Consider the following 25,240-nt stretch of genomic DNA (forward strand, 5'->3'; position numbering starts at 1 on the left):
ATAGAGTTAAAAGCTCATTTTCACCCATACCACCTCTGCTTCCTGTCTCATGCACACACGCACACACACACACACACACAGCCTTATATATTAATTTTCATAGCCCTTGACACCAGTATCACATGAAAACATATCTGTTGACTGGCATGCATATGGCAGGTTTTTAAAGCATACTAAAAATGTTTTCGGATTAATGGACAGTGTTAGAAATAGGAACCTGTTAGTAAAAGATATCATCTGTCTAGGTGCTAACCTTGTGATTTAATTTCTGCGGCTTTAGGAAATCAGCACAATACTTCAGTATGTGGTAGGAAGAAACAAACTGCTGCAGTGTCTTCATGCAAAACGGCATGCGCTGGAGTCATGGAGGCAGCTGGTGGAAATTATACTGACAGCTTGTCCCCAGGACCTCATTCAGTCAGAGGATCGACAACTGATTATTCGTGATATTTTACAAGATGTGCATGATAAGGTGACATACTTCCTAAATTACTTTATACTGCTGGGCAAATATTTATGTGTCATTTAAACATAAAGTTTGCCACCTCCTTTTTTTCCATTTTAGATTAGGAGTAAATAGAGTTGTGGAATGCCATTGTTAAGATTTCCCTTCAGAAACCTATTAATTCTGTATAGTAGCGGCTAACTAGAGTGTGTATTAGAATTACTTAGGAAGCTTTTAAAAAATACACATTGGCTGGCCTGGTGGTGTAGTGGTTAATTTTGGCATGCTCTGCTCTGGCAGCCCAGGTTCTCAGGTTCAGATCCTGGGCCCAGACCTGTGCACCACTCATCAAGCCATGCTGTGGTGGCAACCAATACACAAAATAGAGGAAGGTGGGCACAGATGTTAGCTCAGGGCCAGTCTTCCTCCAAGCAAAAAAAGAGGAAGATTGGCAACAGGTATTAGCTCAGGGCCAATCTTCCTCACCATAAAAAATAAAAAAATAAAAAATACTCATGGACAGATCCCACCCCAGACCTACTGAATGAGACACTTTAGTGGCGAGGCCATTTATATGAATTTCCATTAAGAAACCTCTCTACGGAATTCTGATAGGAATCCCTTCTGGTTTAGGAACATGTGTTACCCAGCATCATATTTAAATTTCTCTCTATACATTAGCTTTTATTTTCTTTGATCAGTATAGTTCCTTTCTTACGTTCTTATGGTAACTGAAAAGCTAAACGTATATAAAACATGTTAATGATTGTAGCTGAAAGCTGGGTCCTCACTCTGATTTGTCTTTTTGCTTTAAGATACTGGATGATGAAGCAGCACAGGAGTTAATGCCAGTGGTAGCAGGTGCTGTGTTCACCCTGACGGCTCACCTAAGCCAAGCTGTTCGCACGGAACAGAAGCAACCATTGGTCCTGGGACCTGGAGAGGCCCCTTACGCTTTTATGCTTGATAGCTCTTTCACCTCACCTCCTCCAGCAGAGAACCCACTGGTGGGTTTTGCTTCTATTGGAGATTCTTCACTTCACATCATATTGAAGAAACTGTTAGACTTCATTTTGAAGACAGGTTTTTTCATCTAAATTTTCTATAAATTATAACTTTTGTATTTGTTTTAACTTTAATTTGAAAAAAGGTTTTTACTTTACTATGTCTCCCTAGGTGGCGGATTCCAGAGAGTGAGGACACACCTGTATGGCTCTCTGCTTTATTACTTACAGATCGCCCAGAGACCTGATGAACCAGACACCTTAGAAGCAGGTAGAATTTGATAGATTTCTAATCTTTTCTGCTTTTAGAGATTGGTTGCTTTAAATGTTAAAAAGTCGCTTTTCCATCTTTTGGCAAGCAAAGCTGAAATTGAGTCTTTATGGGATCATTAAAGCACTTACTCTGAAGTCGAGGAAGAATGTTTAGTTTTCTAAAATTATGAAGCTAACACATGAGTACTGTAAAAACAAACCCTCAAATACTGCCTTATTAGCTTATATATTTATGTAACTCCCTCTCTTGCCTCTGGTTCCACTAAACAGTATGCTGTGTGCTGTATGCAGTGTGTACACCAGCTTTCTTCCCTTTGCAGTACTTCACAGAATGTATCTAGTTGAATTTTTAAACGGCTCTTATTCCATTGTATGGATGTAACGTTTATTTAACCATTTGCCTTATTCATAGGCATTTAACTTGTTTCTAATTTTTTGCTATCACAAAAATGCTGCACCAAATATTCTTTTATGTGCCTATGTATTTCTCAAGAAGGGTACTTCATGGTGGAATTTCCACATGAAAGAGTGTGCACGTTTTTATTTTAATAGAGTCTACCAAATGGCTTTCTACCAGTTTAAACTCTCATCAATAGTGTACATATGTCTTTTTGTACTAATGTGACGATTTTCTTGGACAAATTTCCAGAAATAGAATTTCTTTGTCAAAAGATGTGTATATGTAAAATATTGATAAATGCTGCTTTCTGTAATATAGTTAGTGTTTTTAATTGAGTAATAACCTGGACCCTTTGGTTTCCAGATAGGAAAAATGTTTTTAACTATTCAGCAGACTGATATATAGTACTCTCTGCCAGAGTTATTCTCCTGTTTAAGAACTTGTCATAAGCACCTTCTGATAATGGATTCCTTGAGAACCTTTATGAGTATTTGTTATTTTGTACACAGATTCTTAAAAACCACTCTGTGTGTAAGACCCAGATTATTTCATATTAATTCTTTACTGGCTATACATTTTATATATATATATTCTTTATTGGCTATGTATCTAATCTCTTCCTTAGAAGATAATAATAGCCAAATGAAGTGTTTATAGAAACGTCCTACCCACTTGGATAATGCACAAAAATATTTTTAAGGTCCTTGAAAATAAAAGAATAGTTCAGAGAAGCTTTTTAAACAAATAGGAGCTTTTTTTAGAGAGATAGTAATAGGAATTCCACTCCCCACTCCTCCCCCTTACACACCTCCCTTGTTTTTCTCCCATCTAAATTTTTTTTAATACTGCATTTAATTGAATTTGCAATCACCACTTAACCACTAGGTGGAGCTCTACACATGCTTTTTATAAGAAGATATCAAGATATGGTAAAACTGTATGAGTATAAAAGAAAATTCTCCTTTGTTGTTAATTTTCAAATGATGTATTTTTAGAGTAATTTCATCCCTTAATTAGTTTTATTCATGTCATAATTACCACTTATTTTGACTTATTTTAAATAGCAAAGTACTTTATTCCCAGTTACTAGTGTTTAAGCTTCAAATTAGAAATATTAAATTTAATATTTATTTTGCACACACTTTTGTGCCACTGTACTTACTTTATTTTTGTTTAAAGAAAAACTGAATTTTTAATGTTTATATATTTATTTTTCCATACCATATTTTACTTTTACTTAATTTTTCAAAATTTTTATTTGGTTGCTGAGGAAGATCAGCCCTGAGCTAACAACTATTGCCAATCTCCCTCTTTTTTGCTTGAGGAAGATTGTCACTGAGCTAACATCTCTGCCATTCTTCCTTTACTTTGTATATGGGATGCCAGCACAGGATGGCTCGATGAGTGGTGTGCAGGTCCATGCCCGACATCCAAACCCATGAACCCTGGGCAGCCAAAGTGGAGCGTGAAAACTTTAACCACTACACTACCAGACTGGCCCCCTTTTACTTTATTTTTAGTATAACCCCTGTATACTGGATACTGGGTGGCCTTTTTCTCTGTTTTGTGTAAAAAGGATCTGACTTACAGAGACTAAATGACTTGCTTGTTTGTGATAGATATGAGAATTAGAATTCAGTTTTCTCAATTTGTAGCAGAATGCTGTTTTTCTTGACTTTAGCACTTCACATCTTCATCTTTTATCTTTTTGTAATTTGTAATTTTTTCTTATTGTGATTTTATAGATAATACCTACCAATAACATGTTTGTAACTCATATCACAAAGGACTAATTTCTAATACATAAAGAGCACCTACAAGTCAATGCTGCAGTTGGAAAATGGGCAAAGGCTATGAGCAGACAGTTTAGGGAAAAGGAAATTCCAATAGCTCTTAAGCTATTTGTAGTTAGCTTCCTTTCAGAAAATCCCTTTGGGTGGATCCTGTTGCTCAAGTTGGCAATGCAGTAGATCTGGAGAGGAAGCAAAATACATATTCTGTTGATAAAATTCTTTGGAGGATTCTTATGTCTCCCTAATTAGAAACAGTGTAATTAAAATCTGACATTGCTTTTGCATATTAATCCCTGGGGGTTAATTGACATTATGAATATCTCTCTTTGTATTCATTTCACCTTTTATTTTCTCTCTCTTTTCTACCAGTGACCACTAGGAGAAAATGTGAATACTTTGACCAGAGCCTGAATGTTTAATATGAAGCCTAATTGTTATATTCTTAATTTCTTTACTGGTTTGTTTTTTTAAGCTCTGGTGTTATAAAAATATTTCACATTTAAAGATAGATTGATAAGGACAAAGATATACATTTTTCAGGATATTTTTAATCAGATTAACAAAGTTGTGCTAACGCTTCAGTGTAGACGAGGTAGTGCATCCTCCTTGGTTTTATTTCCGTGGGACTAGCCGTGTTTGAGTGTTCTGTAGTAATTTCAGTAAAATTGATTATATTGCTTTTAAAACAGATTCATTATTAACTTTCCATTTTCTAGGAGCTTATCATTCAACTTTAATTTGTAACTGAATGACATAGCTGTATGGAAGATGTTAGTTTGAATTCTTAATTTTAAAATTGTTTAAATTGTTGCAATTTTAAGCACTTTTATTATAACCTTTTCTGGTATGTTCTGTTTTCTTTTAAATTGCCTTTTCTTTTTGTTTACATTTGACAAGTTAATGGTATTCAGTAGTGTTTTATTTATAAGTAAGAATTAGGAGTTATAGTAAACATAAGGGGCCAGCCCAGTGATATAGTGGTTAAGTTCATGAGCTCTGCTTTGGCGGCCCTGGGTTCACAGGTTCAGATCCCAGGTGCAGACCTAGCACCGCTCATCAAGCCATACTGCAGCAGCATCCCACATAAAATAGAGGAAGATTGGCAACAGATGTTAGCTCAGGGCCAGTCCTCTCAAAACAAACAAACTAACTAACTAACTATATATATATGTGTGTGTATATATATACATATATATTTTTTTTTTCCTGCTCTGCTCATAGCTTTTGGGGGTTATTGTGACTTTGAGCAAGAATATTCTTTTTTTTATTTATTTATTTTTTTTTTTGAGGAAGATTAGCCCTGAGCTAACATCTGCCACCAAACCCCCTCTTTTTGCTGATGATGACTGGCCCTGAGCTAACATCTGTGCCCACCTTCCTCTATTTTATATGTGGGATGCCTGCCACAGCATGGCTTGATAAGCGTGTGTAGGTTTGCACCCGGAATCCAAACCGGTGAACCCCAGGCCACTGAAGTGGAATGTGTGAACTTAACCACTGTGCCACTGGGCTGGTCCCAGTATTCTTGTTTTTATTTTTTTATGAAACTATGATATCCATTCATTTTTTTAAAAGAGAATATTAGAGAGCCAGCCCTGATTGCCTAGTGGTTAATGTTAGGCATACTCTACTTCAGCAGCCCAGGTTTGGTTCCCAGGTGTGGGACTGCACCATTCATCTGTCAGTAGCCATGCTGTGGTGATGGCTTACGTAGAAGAACTAGAAGTACCTACAACTAGAATATACAACTATGTACTGGGGTTTTGGGAAGGGAAGAAAAAAAGAGAGAGAAGATTGGAAACAGGTGTTAGCTTAGGGCCACTCTTTCCCAGCAAAAAACAAAAGAGTAGATTAGAAAACAGCAGTGTATTGCCATTATTAAACTTTTGAGAATCCTATAGCGAGATTTTCAGTTTTTATCGTCTAGGCATTGGTATGATCTGGAATTACAGTACAAGTACAGCTATGATTTTAGTCATAAAGTAGTGGGACTAAAAGGATTTTATAGAGCATCTTGACTGTTGTTGGTTCTGTTCTTTTGAGTCTGACTCCAATAAGTGACTTAAAAACACTAGCTATGGTTCTATATATGTGTGTCTATAGTAAGTGCAGGCTTTTTCCTTGATGTGAATTTAGATGTACTTTTCTCATCACTCCTTTTATTTTTTTATGACCTGAGTCAGGTCCTAGAATCTTAGAACCTCTCTAAAACTTAATAAATCATGTATTTAAAAAACTATTTTAGCTTTTATTTTGTATTTCAAAATAAATACTGATTTTAAGAAGTTTAGAACATCCTAATAAACAAGAGGAAGAAGAATGTCCCATATTCTACGCTTCTAAGATAACTATCACAACAGTTTGGTTATAGCTAGTCATCTTTTTGTATTGATTTATAACCTCCCTTTTCACTCAGTATTTTATGAACTTTTCCCCCTCATTAAATAACATTTTTAATACCTCTATAGGTTTTGCTACTTATGGATATACCATAATTTATTTAGCCCACTTGGTTTTGGACATTTAGATTATTTCCAGTTTTTCACAACACAAACAGAAATCAATAATCATTTGCTGGTTGATTATTTTCAGTTGTTTCCAGAAGCAGGAAACATTAATTGAGTTCGTGTTTTCATTATGTTTATATCCTAGTAGAAATGGCAATATATGTATTTATAAAACAGTAAGTGTTAAATTAGATGATATAGACCAGATGCCAGCAAACCTTTTCTGTAAAGGTGCTGATAGTAAGTATCTTAGGCTTTGCAAGCCATATGCTGTCTGTTGCAACTCCTCAGCTCTGCTATTACTGTATGAAAGCAGCTAGAGACAATGTGCAAATGAATGACCATGGCTATGTTGCATTAAAACTTTATTTACAAAAACAGGGGGCATGCCGGTCAGATTTTGTGCATGGGCCTTAGTTTGCCAGCCTCAAGTAGAAATTATAAGAGTTAAGAGAAAGGAAATAAAGACTTTTGCTAGAGTTTGTGGGGAGAGTTGCATTTACATAAGAATAAATGGGGGGGCTTTTCGGGCAAGGCCCAAACTAGGAGGGAGCAAAGAATGAGGAGGATGTCTTGGCTATGAGCAAGGGAGAGGGTTGATGGAATAGAAAGTCAAGTTGGGAGGGTAGGACCGTATTATTAATGACCTTGCAAGTGAAACTGCAGTGTTAAAGCTAGTTGAATAAGCAATAGATAGCTATTTAAAATTACTGAGAAAAGTGATATGAAGAAGTTGGTATTTAGAAAAATTTGTATGGCAGTGATTTATAAGGTATTTTGGAAGAAGGGACAGATTGGCGTATAAGAAACCAACTTGGTAGTTTCTAATGAATTAATTTATCCTTCAAAAATGAAAATTTAAAACAAAGTTCTAATTAAATTGCAGGCTTAGATTTTTCTTATTTCTAGGTAGTACTGTTAATAAATAACATGTGGAACTTCGAGATCCAGTCACAATTTGAAAACAGAAATCAGGCATTGTTTTGATACTTCACTGGTCTTCTGCAAACCACTGTTTTTTAGATTTCACTATGAAGCCCTAGCGGTTGTTGCAGGGTGCCTCAGGGGTCGTGTGGAAGAGTGTGCAGAGTGATATCCCAGCATCTCTGTACCCTCATTTCAGCCAATTTAGAATAAGGAATCTGTGGCTAGAAATGTTAAATCTATGACGTAGTGGCTTTCCAACTTTTACTCAAAGCCTTTAGTCAAACAGAATTTTATGGCAATCCTGTGTGTAAAACAGAAGAGAAGATGGCCATAGCTCCTCAGGCCGGCTTCCTGAAAACCCACCCATGGCACCCCACCCCGAGGGCATCTGGTGGCAGCCCTGGAGCGGTGTTTCTGAACTTTTAAGTTGTCAGTCAGTCAGTAATTAATATTTGCGCTCCTTTGTCCCAGCCACTGTGCTAAATACTGGGAAAATATGGTAGACAAGACAGAATCCCATTGTTCAGTAAGCTTACATCCAATGTGGGGAGATAGAGAAAAGCATGGAAACCAAAAAATAGCACAATCTGAGGTAAATAAGTACTATGGAGAAAATCAAGCAGTACTGTGATATTTGTGTGTGTAGGAGTGTTGGATGTAGTTGAGGGAGTGGTATTTGGTAGAGGCTGGAATGATGAAGAGCAGACAGCCACGCTAAGATCTGGGGAAGAACATAAAGAACTGCTAGTGCAGAGATGCTGAGACTGAAGGAAGTGGAGAATTTGAGGAGCAGAAAGGCTAGTGTGGCGGTCGAGGAGGCGGTGAGTGGAAGGAGATGAGGTTGAGGAGTAGATGGGACCAGATGACCTGAGGGAGTGACAGGATTGAGAAACATAAAAATCTCCAAATCTCCTTTGACACTATTTGAAATTAAAAATAAGTATGATTAAAAACCAAAGTAGAAATATTTTAGGGAAAAATATTTTTAAAACTCTGAAGGTGTACCTACCGCAAACTTTATAGTAGAATGTAGACCACAACATTACTTTTGTTTTTCATGATTAAACCTGCTTCATTTTTACTCTCCATTCTGAAGTACCTTGATTGATTGATTGATCAGATCAATTCTGATCTTATTTTGAGAATCTTTCCCCAACTTGAAAACTGCTGCTGTAGTATGGATTATCCTCAGAAGGTTAAGAATAGATCTACCATATGATCCAGCTATCCCACTGCAGAGTATTATCCAAAGAACTTGAAAACGCAAAGGCATAAAGGTACACGCACCCCTATGTTCATTGCAGCATTATACACAATAGCCAAGACTTGGAAGCAACCTAGGTGCCCGTCAAGGGACGAATGGATAAAGAAGATGTGGTATTTATACACAATGGACTACTACTCAGCCATAAAGAATGATGAAATCTGGCCATTTGTGACAACATGGATGGTCCTTGAGGGTATTATGCTGAGTGAAATTAGTCAGAGGGAGAAAGTCAAATACCGTATGATCTCACTCATAAGTAGAAGATAAAAACAGTGACAAACAAACACATAGCAACAGAGATTGGATTGGTGGTTACCATAGGCGGGGGCGGGCGGGGGCAAAAGTGGTGATTAGACTCACGTGTGAGGGGATGGACTATAATTAGTTTTTGGGTGGTGAACATGATGTAATCTACACAGAATTAGAAATATATTACGATGTACATCTGAAAGCTATATAATGTTATGATCCAATGTTACTGCAATTTAAAAAATAAAAAAAGTTAAAAAAACACTGCTGCTATACAGTAGTTGGAAAAAAGTTAGAAGATTAGTTTCAAATAGAGATTATTGCTTTATGTATCTGTGCAACTTTTCTAAAAAGTTTACATGAATCTTATGTAAAATATGTGATCATATCTTTAATTACCATTGTACATTTAAATTACTTTCATAATAGGTATGCTTTTTCTTTTTGAAAGTTTTTCCATTAAAAATATAAAAGAATAAAAATATCTGATTTTTTGGAAGCAGATTTTTGTCTACTTTGTACCCGATTCTTTCTAGCCCAATTCTCATAGATCTCAATAAAGGATAAAAATAGGTTGATTAGCAGAATAAATACAGGATATTGGTTCTCTTGGAATTGCATAATTCATTTTGATTTCTTTAAGAATAGTTTATCCCTTTCCTGATAGCATTGTTGTCTTAGTGTACATGCATGGAATATGTGCTTTGTACTCTTAAAGTTTACTTGCCCGGACTCATTGGTTGGTTTATCTTTGTGTACATGCAGTAATGGAAGGATTTTTTGTTGTTGTGTATGAGGTGTAATTACTCAGTTACCAAACTGCTTATTTTTGGGAATGTTTTAAACTTTTCTGTTGTAACCCTTTTAGCCAAGAAAACCATGTGGGAAAGGCTGACAGCCCCTGAAGATGTATTTAGTAAATTACAGCGAGAAAACATAGCCATCATTGAGAGCTACGGTGCTGCTCTCATGGAAGTGGTCTGTCGAGACGCTTGTGATGGTCATGAGATTGGAAGGGTACAGTAACTCCTGTTTAGTATTATAATTGAATACATATTCTGACTTATTAAGGTATAAAGTGAACCAGCTTTTCAAATGTATGTTACATATTGAGATTATTTTCTGCAATATATTTTAGTGAATTTGCTTATTTGCTATAATTTGGAATTTATATTTTGTTTTTCATATGTTTTGTTTAATTCTGTTCAGAATCTCAGTTCGGAATTTTCCCTCAGAATAATCTTTCTGCTGATTTTGAGGTTGGCCTTAGACTAGTAGAAACAACAGATATGCTGCTTAATAAAGATCTTTGGTTAAGAGAATGCTGGATAAACAGCTTTTATACTGAATATATCTTTCTCTGCTTTGTGGAGGAGAATTTGCACTTGTGTTTCTTTAAAATATTGTGGCATACTGGTGATAATGCAGTGAGAAGATAACTTCCTGCTTGTGGAAAACAATGTAGCATTTGAGTCATGCTTTTGAAGGGTAAAATATAAATGGTATAGTGAATTGTCACTTATGTTAAAAAATGTTTGTGTTTTTATGCATAGAACAAAGACTAGGGGGAAATAGACCAAAATGGATTAACTGTGTTTATCAGACTATGTATTTTATATACTTTTCTATGCTTTCTATAATGAGCATGTAAAACTTCACAATTGGGGGGAAAAAAGCTATTTTTAAAGATCCGTTTCCTCTAACAAGTAATGTTTAGATTCTACTAAAATATATTTCATACCATTATTTTAATGTATTAGGTTTTGTTTCAGAAATGTAACTTTACCCAGAAATTTTTCCTTTTATTAATAAATCAAGATTCTGTATATATATAGCTTTCAATTTCTCAACAAAACAGAGACAGAAAGTTTTATTGCAAGCACCCATTCTCTTTCTAAGGAAAGCTCTGAATATTTCCAGATAAAGGCATTTTCTGTTGTTGATTTTGGTAGCCATCTTTATGTTTTGGCCTTTGATTTATTTTTCTTCAGATGCTGGCACTGGCTCTCCTTGATCGGATTGTCTCTGTAGATAAGCAGCAGCAGTGGCTTTTGTATCTTTCTAACAGTGGCTATTTGAAGGTGCTTGTGGACAGCTTGGTAGAAGATGACCATACTTTGCAGAGCTTACTCACTCCACAACCTCCCCTTTTAAAAGCCCTTTATACTTACGAATCTAAAATGGTAAGGCTTTATATTCATTTGCAGTTAGATGGATAGCTCCTTTCTGCCTAGGGCTGTAGATATATTAAAGAACAGCAACGTGGCCTATGTTTTGAATATTTCTGTCTTGTAAGCTGTAATCATTTCTAAGGAGTTTTAAATTTGGGGACCTCTGCTAGAAATGTGTCTTCTAGGCATGCCAAGGTTGAGTTGAAAAGATCCTGAGAGGGTTAGTTGGGTAATGGGTCTGCTGCCTCCTCACTCAGGTTGCTGCTGATGATGAATGATATGACACTCAGTGCTCTGTGAGGAGAGCAGTGAGCAAAACTGTCCTTCACCACAAAATTCAGTCTGTATTAGTTACCTGTTGAACATTCCAGTGCAGATGTGCTGGTCATACTTTAAACAGGATTTTCCATACCGTATATAATTCATCATTTCCTTTCCCCCAAATCTGTTTTAATTTCTCTGTTTCCTCCTGGTTAAAAATATCACAATGTCATAATAATAGAAGCACTAAAGTCTTTAGATTCTTTATTGACTCTTTTTTTCCCTCCTTTGTTCATTCATTCAACACGTATTTATTAAATACCTCTTACGTGCAAGGCATGGCACTAGGTACTAGAGATACAGCTGTGAGCAAAACAGTGTTTCCTGCCCTCCATAAGCCCACACGATGATAATAACAGAAACTACAGCTGAGTTGAATATTTATGCAACATACTGTATGCAGCACTTCAGATATGCTGTGCCATTTAATCTTCATAAAAATCCTATGGGTGTAATGTGCCCCTTCATAGCTAGCTCAGAATTTCTCTTCAGTGATGATTAAAGATCAGACATGTGCCATGAGTCTTATTTTTATCTGAGGCCCTTGGATATGGTTTCTGTCCTGATAATTTTCCTTTTGTAACTTCTTAGGCATTTCTCACAAGAGTGGCTAAGATACAGCAGGGCGCTTTAGAGCTGCTGAGGTCTGGGGTCATTGTGAGACTGGCACAATGCCAAGTCTATGACATGCGCCCCGAAATGGACCCACAGGGGTAAGTGTCCCTATAGATTGGTTTTGTTAAGTTCCCATTAGAGGATTATTAAGGGAAAAAGAAATTCCAAATGTAATTTTGCCACTGATGTATAATTCTGTTTGAGCAGTACTCTTTCAACTTGATGATTTTTTTTGGTCATATACCCCTGACATTTACTAATAAGTGCAAGTTGCTAATAAAGGTAAAAGTGGGTAGGGACCTAATGCTTTCCATTTTAGAGTAGTAATGGGAGAGGGAAATGGAAGAACATTTTGTTAGTAAATTTTTTTTTCCCAACTTTATTGTTTTGCTCAATAGAAATACATATTTTAACTTCTGGTGGTCTTTTAAAGTATTATAATGAAATTATAATTTGTTGAGAATTTTCTCTTGCTGATGATTCTGATAGAATTTTATATTTTTCTCATTTTGACGTTTTGCCAACTACTTGCTAATTTGAAACCTTCGTGTCAAATTATTTAAAGTTTCAAGCTTTTTAGCACATTTGTCAGTTGAGTTTGAATATGGATTTTCTTTTCCTTTTTTGTCTACTTGTCTACAACATTGTTAGGCAGATAGCATACCCTCCTAGCGGTAAATAACGCTTAATTTTCTTCGAAAGATCCCTTGCTAAATTGAATAGTTGTTCTTTCAGTTTAACTATAGAACTAGATTACCTCTAGAAAAAAAATTTTTATATTGCTTTCTAAAGTTTTAAACATGAGAGTTACTATTTTCATCTTAGGTGAAGAGGATTGAGTTAATTACATTTCTCAATTCATGGCATATTATTATCACTTTTTCTGTGCAAAGCCTTTCTCTTATTTCCTTTTATTTCCGTATTCTGCATTCATTCCCTTCTCTTCAACACACAACCATTTTCTTTTGTCTAAAAATTTGAATACAAACATTTATAATAAATAACTGGTTTATTAAGATAGGGTTCTGAGATCTAATGTTAAAAGTTAAGTGATTTTACAACATCTTTTTAACTTTTAAAAATCTTGTTTTTTACAATATAATGGACATTGTAGATGCATTTTTGGCTTTGGGTATAGGAGAGGGAAATTTGGGGAAGGTAACTTTTGTTTTTATCTATTTCTTCCTCATAGTCTCTATGGCCCAAGGGAAGATTTAGAATAGAATAAATATGTTTAGGAAATTTCAAGCGCTGTCTTTTCAAATTATACAGATTTTCTTACTAAGATTTTTCAAAATTCAAATAACTCCATTTTTACTAACTGTCTATATGGGATGCAGAGTGCTCATTTGTACTCACATTTTAATCAGCCACCTGTGATTATTTGCCACGAAGATGGTCAGGGACTGCTAGGAGTACCTTAACTCTTGGACCGTTGCTCTCTCCTTGTTCGGTGGAAATGAATGCAGCATGTTTGGCATGAGAGATCCCCCAGTGTTCATCCCTTCTCCGGTGGACCGGTACCGTCAAATTCTCCTTCCAGCTCTCCGCTTGTGTCAAGTTATCCTCACATCTAGTATGGCCCAGCACTTGCAGGCAGCAGGGCAGGTAAGAGGAATCCTTAGTGAGGAAATCACCTGGTGTAAAGTCCTCATTTTACATATGCAGAAACCCTAGGCATAGAAAGCATAAGTGAATTTCCCTTAGTCATACTGTTTGTGGCAGTCCTGGGTATCAAAAACAAGCCACTTGTACTTTGCTCTGAACGTCACTGGCCCATTTTTGTATTCTTGTTTGAATGAAACACCACTGCTAATTAATAGAAGACTGAGATGGAAAGCAAGAGATCTAAATTTGTTCTTCTGTAAAAGGAAGCAATTATTGTGGTAGGAATAAGCTGGCTTCTAAAATGTAATTTAACCAGGTATTTATTGAGAGGAGGCTGTGCATTGTACTAGGCCTTGCAAAAAATACGAAAGATAGATAACACCATATTTAGTTGTGATATTTAGAGAATGAAGTAATTTAAATAAGTGAATTTTCTAACTAATATAACTTTCTTTGAGCACCAGAAATTAGGTTTATCCTCATTGTTTTTCAGTGAAAGCTTCAAGAAATATATTTCTTTGTTTCCTTAAACTAATAATACAATATATAACTTAGCCTTTCACTGATTATTTAAGCTTATCATTATGAATCTGCAGTCTTTTATTGTGTTGCTCTATTATTGTGATACCCTCAGGGACTCTGTCCTAATGATTTATGGTAATTTTACCTGCTTTCCCTGCTGTCAGTCTTCAGGCTTATCTCACCAAGGTAGAATCCTGCTGTTTCTAACGTGACACATTAAATAATAAGTCATTTTCACACCCACTTACTTATTTTTTGCCTCCCCAAAGCCCCAGTGCATAGTTGTAAGTCCTTCTAGTTTTTCTGTGTGAGCCTGTCATATCATGAGCACGGCTACTGACAGACGGGTGGTGTGGTTCCACAACCAGAAACTGAACTTGGGCTGCCAAAGTGGTGAGAACACCAAACTTTAACCACTAGGCTCTCAGGGCTGGTCTCTGTACTCACTTATTTTAAACTCATGTTCTAGTTCCATTTGGACAAAAAAAAAAGGAAATAAAATAGGGGTCAAATAATAGTTTTCATACAGTAGTTCTAAGTTATATTATACTCTTCTATAGTAGCCTCTAAATATATTAATTTCTAAACTTTGAAATAATCCTTATCTTTAGCTTTCTTATGAATTTTAGGTAAATATTTACTTATTGAAGGAAAAAACTATGTAAGTGCAAAACACAATTGCTTATCTAAAATTCTTCATTACATTGAATTACTGGCTTCCATGTTGTTAAAAAGATGAGTTATAAATTTATTTATAATATACTTTTCTGCTCTTCCACCTCCTTTTCCTTCTTTTTTTCTTTGTCCTTTTTCTTCTCCTCCTTTTCCTTTGTGTAGGTGCTGCAGTTTCTCATTTCGCATTCTGATACCATACAAGCAATCCTGCGCTGTCAAGATGTTAGTGCTGGGTCTTTGCAGGAATTGGCTCTACTGACAGGAATTATAAGTAAAGCAGGACTTCCTGGTGAGTTGATTATGTTGAATGGACTTTTAAGAATTCTTTACAGATTGACATACACTTAATAGAATGAGGTTTCTATTACTTTGCAGCTATATATGACCTATTTGAAATTGGTACTCACAGAGTTAACTGCCTTTTTTAAAAGTAATAAGTTTATATTTATAAAAATTATGTATACTCATATAAAAAATTCAGAGTTCAAGAAAATAATATGCAAAATCCCACTACCTATTGAGGCACTTGGGGCCTATGCTCATGCTGAGGAGATCCCAGCCTCCACTGTACCCGACTCTGGCGTGTCTCAGTCCTGTGGGCTTATTATGCTCATTTTCCCAACTCATTCCAGTGTCCTTAGATGATGCCAAGTCAGGCCACTCTTCTAGTGTCTGAGGTCCCATAGTGCTATGTAGTTGTTCTCCTAATGGTGTTTCTCTCGATTTCTCCATGGCTTACCCAGTTACTCTAATAGGCTTCTTTGAAATTGTAGTGTCTCCATGAGAATTTGCAAGAGTCTCTTGGTTTATCTTCTTTCCTCCATACTGCTTCGGAGGGGTAGGGTAAAGGTCATGAGCTGAATCATGCTGCTTGCACCACCAGAATTTTCTCTCTCTCTCTTTTTTTTCCTTAGCCACCACCATTTTTGGGTATTTATGGCATAAGTTGGCCCTTTCCTTTTTTGGTGAATTTCTTTCATTGTGTACGTTGATGACAGGAGAGAGATTCTAGGATGCTACTTCATTCTGCCATCTTAACCCAGAAGCTCTGAGTTAGATATAAAGAAAATTTGCCTTTTATCTTATCCTCTGGCAAAGTGGTTTTATTGATAAAGTCTTTTTTCTTGAATTTTTTAAAATGCCTAAAAATTATGTATTTTGCTAATAGCAGCATTTGACCCTGTCAGCCTATTAAGATTATATTCTGAAAAGCACAATTTATTTTAATATGCTCATGATAAATTCAAACGAAATAAAAGAACAAAGTAAAATTACCCTGACCAACACTTCCTGCTGTCTAAAAGGAACCAGTTATCAATTTAGTTTATTTTTCTATAAATTTCTATGTATGTTTGTGTAGAATTTCCCCCCTCTACGCAAATGAAATCATACCAAACACATTGCTCTGTAATTTTTTTTCCCGTTGTGTCTTGGAGATCTTTTCTCATTAGCACGTATAGCTCCTACCTCATTCTTTTTAATTGGCTGCATAGTTTTCCAGTTGTGAGATAACCAGACCTCTGTTGTTTAACCAGTCCCCTATGACATGTTGACTCTTTCTAATCTTTTTTAAAATTTCAAACAGTGTGGCTTTTAATAACTGTGTGTGTACACATATGTATACATGTACATTTTTGTAGATTTGAGCTGCTATGCTTGATAAATTCCTGGCAGTGCTTGGTCAGAAATATATGTACTTAAATTTTTTTTAAGATAATGCCAAATACCCTCTCCAATTTTTAAAATAGTTTTTAAAAGTTTTCACTCCTCTCAGCCCTACTCTGCACGGGTTAGTCCTGATTGCGTATCATTTTCTGTTATCCTATAACTTACTATATATTTTTATCTTAAATGCTCCCATTAATTTATAAGCCTATATAACTTTGTATCCCCCATATTGCCTAGCCTAGCACTAAATATGTCCTCAAATACTTATCAGCAGGTTAATTTTTCTTCTAGGACCCACAGATAGTGAAAAATGTTTGGAGTTGAGAGTGAGATATTTGGTACCTGTAGGTAGGTGGCATCTAACAGAAGGGTCTTATAGAAACTGGGAGTTGGTAATCTTTTTAAGTAGAGGCAGCAGTTGATGTGCAGGAGGAAAAAAAGAACTGGGGAATAGCAACACATGTTGCAGAGATCAGTAAGTTTGAGGACAAAGAGGAAAAAGCCAAAGTTCCATGATAGTGTTAGGTGCAAAACCCAGCTAGGGGGATTGAGATTGGAAAGGAAGGCATACAGATTACAAGCAGCTAATGTAGAAAAAATATTTCAAGAATTTGATCTTAACCAGGGTTTTGCTTGTTTTGTTTTGTTTTAGAGTACAAGGGAGACCTAAACATATTTTCAAATGGTGAGGAAAAACCCTCTGTGGCAGGGTATATTGTATTATGTCAGAAAAGAAAGAGATTCTGGGAGCAGCCTCTCAGAGGAGATATAGGTGGAAAGGGGTGGAATCTAGTGGAATAATGAGGCCCAGGTGAGGTATAACAAGCCGGCATGTGCCAGATGATGGGAGTATCTTCTGTAAGTTTGCTTTGAGCTCATGGGTTGAGAAATCGAAAGAGGAGGGCTTGTCATTGTAAGGAGCAAAGGATAAGGTTCTAGGTTACGTGCTATGGAGTGTATGCTTGGAAGTAAGAAGTCAATCCAAGGGACTGTGAAAACACATGGAAAGTTAGGGTGGTTAGGACAGGTTCGGGTGGGTTCTCCTCAGCACAACTACAGTCGTGAAACAAATAAATCAAGGGGAAGAATGGTTGGCTTGGAGGGCTTGATAGAAATAAAGGGAGTTCGTGGTACTGTAAGAGCTTGATCAGCTTGATTTAGGAATTTGAAACAGGTCCAAACTGAGAAGTAGAATGGAAACTTTTTTTGTGTATATGCAAACTGTACTTTGCCTAAGGGAAAAGGAAAAATCAAGTGATATAATACTTAGAAGAGTTAAAAGAAAAAATAAATGCATTTTATTCTTAGTGTTTTATATTCTAAACTCTTTCATGAGAAAGTAATTTACTGCTGAATTTAGAAAATTTTAACTTTTATGATAAATAAAAAGTAACTTTTTCTCAAAAACTTTAAAAACTGCCTTTTAAAAGCACTAATTCAATCTAGATTTAGATTGCATATGAGTGAATATGTGATAATGCACTTACAATCTTTGTAAAGTCATATTTCTGAAAACTTCATGGCATTGTATGACTATTTATGCACATAAAGAATATAAAATAATAGAACTGCCATTCCTAGTTTTTAAAAATGTTTTTATTTTGTTGATTATAAAACTACATTTAAAAGCATTCCAAATTTTATAGGTATATTAAGTGAACTTGATGTTGACGTAAATGAAGGATCTCTAATGGAGCTACAGGGACATATTGGAAGATTCCAGGTAACTAATTTGTATTTCTTTAAAGAGCAGCTATAAGACTTGTAAGAAAATACAGCAGTCCTCTCACCCGTCCCTGTTCTCCCTGGATTTGGGCAAACTGTTTCAACTGATTCTTTGATATCTCTAAATATGATTATATTGCTACTAATCAATTTTCCAATTTTAGGAATCATCAATGACTTTCCATTGAGGAAGTGAGAATTTAGATCTCTTGACTCCTTTTCTTCCACCATACAACATGTACATTTCTCATACACCCCCTTGAAACTCAATATAATTGTATCGTAATTTTAATTAGATTGATATTTAGTGTTACATTATTGTTATTATGTAAATACCATTTATGATTAAACCATGGACAGTATGTTACTTTTCTGTGCAACATTATGTTTTCCCTAGAGTAAATAATTGTTTCTTTTTTTATTTGCTTTGTTTTTATGTACTTATTTCTTAAGTTATTCCCAAACTCTCCTCCCATTCTATATTCTCCTTTCAGTATATTCAAACATGATAGATAGCTTATCAATTAGATATTTTATTATAGTCTTTCTCGGAGCCTCTGGCCTTCTTTGATCTGAACATCTTTACTTTTTATTGGCTGCAGAGTAATTATATTCTAGAATTTATATTTCATTGTTTTGGATACAGTAATTTACTTAACCAATCTTCTTTTCATGTATTGTTTTTTAAGTTTTCAAAAGAAAAATTCTGCAATCAGCATTTTTGTGCACAGATTTTTAACCCATAGGTGAAATAACATAGCTGGGTCTGAGGTATACACATTGTACATTTGAGTCACTGGCAGGCAGCACTCCAGAAAGGGCTGCACTCTCTCCAGTACAACCCAGAGACTCCTTTTTTTCCCTCAGTCTTTTAACTTTTTTCATTGGTAGAGAGGTATTTTTGATGGATCTTTCATAAGATGACCTCTGGAAATGTTTTAATCTATCTATTTTATCTGTAAGAGTGACAAACAGCCTGTTAATAAGTTTTAAAAATAGATACAACTATTTTGGCAAAAGAAGTTTATATTATAGGCTCCTTAATATATTTTGCCTTATCCAAACTTACTACTTAAACTAATGTCAGTTTAAATAGGATATTATATATTATGTATGTGTAATACTAATTTTTAAAATACTTGTTTTTATTGTTCACTTACTATGTGCAGAACACTATACTAAGCACTTTAAATACAATTCAGTGTCTTAGGTAATCGTGACCACAATCTTGTAAGGTAGAATTACTATTATCACTCTAGAAATGTGAAAATAGAGGCTTGAAGAAGTTAAGTAACTTGTTCTAGGTCACAGAGCAAGAAGTCATGTACCTGCGATGGAAACCCACATCACTGCTTCCAAACCCATGTACTAACCACCAGATATACTGCCAATTTTGAAAAGCTTGTCCTTTTCTCTGAGAACTTTAGGGAAAATTGTATTTTCAGGTGAAAAGTAGCAACATTTCAAGCAGATGACATTTGCATTTTACCTGCCAAAGCTACCTGTGTGTTCCCAACCCCTTTATGAAGTCCCCAAGAGCAGCCACAGGAGTAACAGCCTTTAAATTTGAGCCTTAGAAGACAGAATTATCATGCACCTTGCTTGTTACTAACCATCTCCTATTTGCCATCTCATTTTGCTTTTCATTGTTTATCAACTTGTGTTTATTTAATGGGTATCTACCAAAGAATTATTTGATGTGGTAGTAGAGAAAATTTGTTGGCAAACATAGATTATAGTGGGGATTAATTGCTGAAAATTGACATTCTTTTAATGAGTTGACTGCCAAGCAAATACGTTTGCAAAAAGGTGAATTTTAATAGTGCTAACTTTAGTTGATTCGGTTGGATGTAAGAAATCAGGCACTTTAAAGAGTGATTGCACTCCCCACTGAGTTTTTTCTTTTTTATATCCCTCAAGAAAGAGAGGGCACTAATTTTAAACATATCCAACTACATATGAACAAATATCTTTTTCTTTCTTAGCGCCAGTGCTTAGGGTTACTAAGTCGCTTTGGTGGCTCCGACAGACTACGTCAGTTTAAATTTCAAGATGATAATGTGGAGGGAGATAAAGTGAGCAAGAAAGATGAGATTGAATTGGCTATGCAACAGGTAAGAGGAGTGAGAATTATGTAACTATTCTTTAAGATTTTACTGTTTTTGGAAATATTTGGTAACAGATGTGAGTAGTTTTACAAATTGATTTCTAACTGTTGTAATTTTACAAATTGATCTCTAATTTTGTTCTCCTTCAAATCTGGATTTCCATGATATTAGGGCATTTGGAAAGCTAATACTTTTGTTGCTGCTATTTTTCCATTGTAGATTTGTGCCAACGTCATGGAATATTGCCAGTCACTCATGTTACAGAGTTCCCCTACCTTTCAGCATGCTGTGTGTCTCTTTACCCCTAGCCTGTCAGAAACCATTAATAGAGATGGCCCCCGGCAAGGTGAGCCTAGCTCTTTCTTTTTGTATTTGAGGAATTTAGTTGCTGTGATTATGACAAGCTCTAGTTGGCTCCAGTAAGATGCAGTTTTTTCTTTACAAGCAATTAATGGAAAAAATTTTAAATGATTTTAAGAAGGAGTGATGAGGAGGTACTCTTGTCAGATCTGTAGATAAGCTGGAGAGCTCAAGAGAATAGAGAAGTTCAAGATTTCCTGAGGATAAATCTAGAAGAGCCTTGTGGGGAGAGTATAGTTTTGATTAGTACTTGAGATCCCAAAGAAAGGATCTAGTATTAGAGAGTAAGCTAGTTGGGTGAAAAATATGAAAATATAACAGACGGTTTGTATGTTAAATCATGTTAAGCTGAATACAGTGTCTAAACTGGGTTTTGTGTCAAAGCTCCAAATTTCTATAACATAGCAATGTAAAATTTAGATACTGAGTAAGCTGACATAACCTGTGATTTCCTAATGGCACAGTAGGGAAGATTTGGAATATGAGGCAGGGTTATGGATTGATAAAAGCTGTTAGCCCATTGAACACCTAAAAGACAAAGCCCATTTCAGGTCTTGGTGGTGGGAATGGAATGGAATGGAATGGAAGTCTTTTGTTTGAAATTCTGAAAATCATTTTGTCACATTTCATCCTCTCTAAGATCTTATTTTCCCTGAAAATTGCTTGATCACAAAAAATACATATTTAATAGAATGATATTATAAAAAAATATTAGTTTAACAACATATAACTTCTATCTTATATAAATTGTGCTAAGGACTCTACTTGTCTAATTCTATTATAAAATCCTAGCTAGTAGGATTAAAAAACTTTATTGAGGTATTATTTATATACAAGATTCACCCATTTTAGGCATACAGTCTCAATAATTTTGGTAATTATATATAGTATATAATTAACACCACAATCAAAATACAGAATAATTCCTTTCTTAAAAGTTTCCTCTTGCCCGTTTGCATTTGATTGTTTCCTTCGACCCCTGACCCAGGCATCTGCTCTTCTGCTTTCTGTCACAATCGTTTTGCCTTTTACAGAATTTTATATAAATAGAATCATACAGTACATAGTCTTTGTGTTTTGACTTTTTTTACTTAGCTCAGTGCTTTTGATGTTCGTTCATGTTGTATGTATCACTATTTTCTTCCTTTTTATTGCTGAACAGTATTCCATAGTTAAAATATACCACAATTTATCTATTCACTAGTTGAAAGACATTTGGGTTATTTCCAGTTTTTTGGCTATTATGAATAGTGCTGCTACAAATATTTGCATATGGAAATTTGTGTAGGCCTATGTTTTCATCTCTTGAGTCGATACCTAGGAATGGAATTCCTGGGTTGTAAGATATGTTTAACTTTATAAGATGCTGCCATTCTGTTTTACAAAGTGACAATTATTTTGCATTTCCACCTGCCATGTATAATGTTCTAGTATAATGTATAATGTTCCAGTTGATCCACTTCCCTACCAGTGCTTATAATGTCAGTCTTTTTAAACGTTTGCCATTCTAGTGGGCGTGTTCTTATATTCCATTGTGGTTTTAATTTGCATTTCCTTGATTACTAGTGGTGAGCCAATTCCAGTTCTAGCACCATTTGTTGAAAAGACTCTTTGTCTGTTTGAATTACCTTGAGAACTTTTGTCAAAAATCAATCAACCACAGGAGCCGGCCCAGTAGTGTAGCAGTTAAGTTCGCGTGTTCTGCGTCAGTGGCCCAGGGTTCACCGGTTCGGATCCCGGGTGTGAACCTATGCACTGCTTGTCAAGCCATGCTGTGGAAGGCATCCCACATATAGAGTAGAGCAAGATGGGCACGGATGTTAGCTCAGGGCCAGTCTTCCTCAGCAGAAAGAGGAAGAGAAATCTTCCTTAAAAAAAGATCAATTGACCACATAAGTTGGGGTTTATTTTTAGATTCTCAGTTCTGTTCCATTGATCTGTTGTGTCTGTTTTTTCTCTAATACCACACTGTCTTTCTATGGTCTATACTCTCTATCTTCCATGGCTTTACAGTAAGTCTTGAAATCAGGTACTGTAAATCCTCCAACTTTGTTCTTCTTTTTCAAAATGTTGTCTGCTTACGGATTCCCTGGTTTATCTTTTTCCATCCATTTACTTTCATGGTATCCACGTCTTTGTTTAAAGTGCATCTCTTCTACACAGCAGAGTTGGGTCTTTTTTTCTTTTTAAATCTGTTTTGACTATCGCTGTCTTGTAGTGGAATGTTTAGTCCTTTAATCTTTAATATAATTATTGGTATGGTTGGATTTAAGTCTATTGTTTAATTATTTTCTATCTATTGTTGTTTTCTGACTGCCTTTTCTGGGTTTTTTGTTTTTCCTTTTCTCCTTTCCTGTTTTTTTTTGTTGTTGTTGTTTTTGCTGAGGAAGATTAGCCCTGAGCTAACATCTGTTGACAATCCTTCTCTTTTTCTGCTTGAGGAAGATTAGCCCTGAGCTAACATCCATGGCAGTCTTCCTCCACTTTATATGTGGGTTGCCACCACAGCATGGCTGACAAGTGGTGTAGGTCTGTGCTTGGGATCCAAACCCATGAACCCAGGCTACTGAAGTGGAGCATGCCAAACTTAACCACTATGCCATGGGGCCAGCCGCCTTTCCTGCTTTTTAAAAAATTGTATCTTATAGAATTTAATTTTCCCGTTGGGTTTTTAGCTATACTTCTTTGAATTTTTTTTGGAGGTGCCATAATTTTTTATGGAGGTGCCATAATTTTTTAAAGGCTATTTATTGTTAATATTGTACCACTTCATGTAAAATTTAGACCTCTTGTAACTGTATAGGTCCATATTCTACCCCCTTTCCTTTATAATTGTTACATGTATTTCATCTATATGCATTATAAATCCCATTAGAGGATACTGTAATTCTTACTTTAAACATTTTAATAGTTTATAAAGAAACTAAGAACAAAAAGGTAAAAAGTAAAATAATCTTTAGCATTTATCCAGATATTAACCACATTTGATGCTCTTCATTCTTTCCTGGTTATTGGAGTTTCCATCTGGTATTGTTTTTCTTCAGGCCAAAAATTTCTTATAGTACACATCTGCTGTGATGAATTCTCTTCGATTTCTTTTATTAAAAAATGTCTTGATGTTGTCTTCATTTTGCAGAAGAATTTTGCTGAATATGGAATTCTGAGTTGGCAGTTTTTTACTTTCTGTACTTTAAAGGTATTTCTGTACTTTGTTTTGGCTTCCGTGATTTCTAATGAGCAGTGGCCATTGATGGCAGTGTTGTTCCCCTATATGTCAAGTGTTGTTTCTCTCTTGCTGCTCTTAAGACATGTGCTCTATCTTCCAGCAGTTTGACTTTTATGCCTTGGTGTGAGCTTCTTTGTTTTTATTCTTTTTGGTGTTTGTTGAACAACTTGTATCTATAAATTTCTTTGCTTTAGCAATTTTGGGAAAAATTTGTCCATTTTCTCTTGAAATATTTCTCAGCCCTGTTCTCTCCAAACATGTATTATAGACTGTTTGATGCTGTATAATATGTCCCTGAGACTCTGTTCATTTTTTTTCAATCTTTTTTCTCTCTGTTCTTTTCCTTGAATATTTTCAGTTGATCCATCTTCAAGTTCACTTATTCTTTCCTCAATAAACTCCATTGGCTGTTAAGTATATCTAGTGAACTTTTTATTTCAAAAGCTGTATTTTTCAGTTCTAGAATTTCCATTTGGTTCTTTTATATCATTTCTATTTTCTCTCTGAGATTTCCTGTGGTTTTTTTTTTTTTTTTTATTTTTTTTATTTTTTTTATTTTTTATTTTTTTTTTTTAAAGATTTTATTTTTTTCCTTTTTCTCCCCAAAGCCCCCAGTACATAGTTGTATATTCTTCGTTGTGGGTTCTTCTAGTTGTGGCATGTGGGACGCTGCCTCAGCGTGGTTTGATGAGCAGTGCCATGTCCGCGCCCAGGATTCGAACCAACGAAACACTGGGCCGCCTGCAGCGGAGCGCGCGAACTTAACCACTCGGCCACGGGGCCAGCCCCGATTTCCTGTGGTTTTTATTGATTATGAGCATATCTTGTTTTCCCTAAATTAGAATAGTTATAAAAGTTACTTTAAAACCCTCATTCACTAGTTTCCAACATCTGGTTCATCTGTGATTATTCATGGTTGATTTTCTTGTCTCTTGAGAATGTGTTCCATTTTCTTAGTTGTTTATATGTTGGGTAATTTTAAATTGTATACTGACATTATGAAGTTGCAAAGTTTCTAGATTCTGTTATTTTTTCTTTTCCCCTATGAGTGGTATTTCCTTCATTTTAGCTGGCAATTCCCTTGGCTGTATTTGAACTGTGAACACTGATCCTGAGGTGGCAGGTGCTGTCTCAGTTTAAGTCTTTTGCCTTTAGCTGAGCTGTTTTGAGTGTGTTCCATGCATACCTGGTTCAGGGCTCAGTCAGTGATGTGGGTAGCCTTGGGGATCCCCTCTCTAGCTCTTCCAAGATTCCCCCAACTTTTTCAGCAGTCATGGTTTCCCAGCTTCCTAGCTTCTTTTTTGGTTTCGCAGGCTTGAATAACTGCTTTTTCCATCAGCACTCCTGCCCCTGCACTGTGGTGCTTGTGCTACTGC

General features: G+C 35.6%; 1 protein-coding gene across 1 annotated transcript in view; it reads left to right on the forward strand.

Moving 5' to 3' along the window:
* Window positions 1–25,240, forward strand: part of NUP205 (nucleoporin 205) — an 82,623-nt gene that overhangs the window by 48,835 nt on the left and 8,548 nt on the right. Inside the window, exons 28-38 of the mRNA XM_046669582.1 lie at window positions 281–472; window positions 1,261–1,528; window positions 1,622–1,720; window positions 9,734–9,882; window positions 10,857–11,048; window positions 11,949–12,070; window positions 13,442–13,580; window positions 14,940–15,066; window positions 18,092–18,168; window positions 20,156–20,284; window positions 20,498–20,624. Coding sequence (XP_046525538.1) covers window positions 281–472; window positions 1,261–1,528; window positions 1,622–1,720; window positions 9,734–9,882; window positions 10,857–11,048; window positions 11,949–12,070; window positions 13,442–13,580; window positions 14,940–15,066; window positions 18,092–18,168; window positions 20,156–20,284; window positions 20,498–20,624 — 1,621 coding nt within the window. The remainder of the gene's footprint in view (window positions 1–280; window positions 473–1,260; window positions 1,529–1,621; window positions 1,721–9,733; window positions 9,883–10,856; window positions 11,049–11,948; window positions 12,071–13,441; window positions 13,581–14,939; window positions 15,067–18,091; window positions 18,169–20,155; window positions 20,285–20,497; window positions 20,625–25,240) is intronic.

This window comes from Equus quagga, chromosome 8 (assembly GCF_021613505.1).
Source record: "Equus quagga isolate Etosha38 chromosome 8, UCLA_HA_Equagga_1.0, whole genome shotgun sequence".
NCBI classification, from domain to species: domain Eukaryota; kingdom Metazoa; phylum Chordata; class Mammalia; order Perissodactyla; family Equidae; genus Equus; species Equus quagga.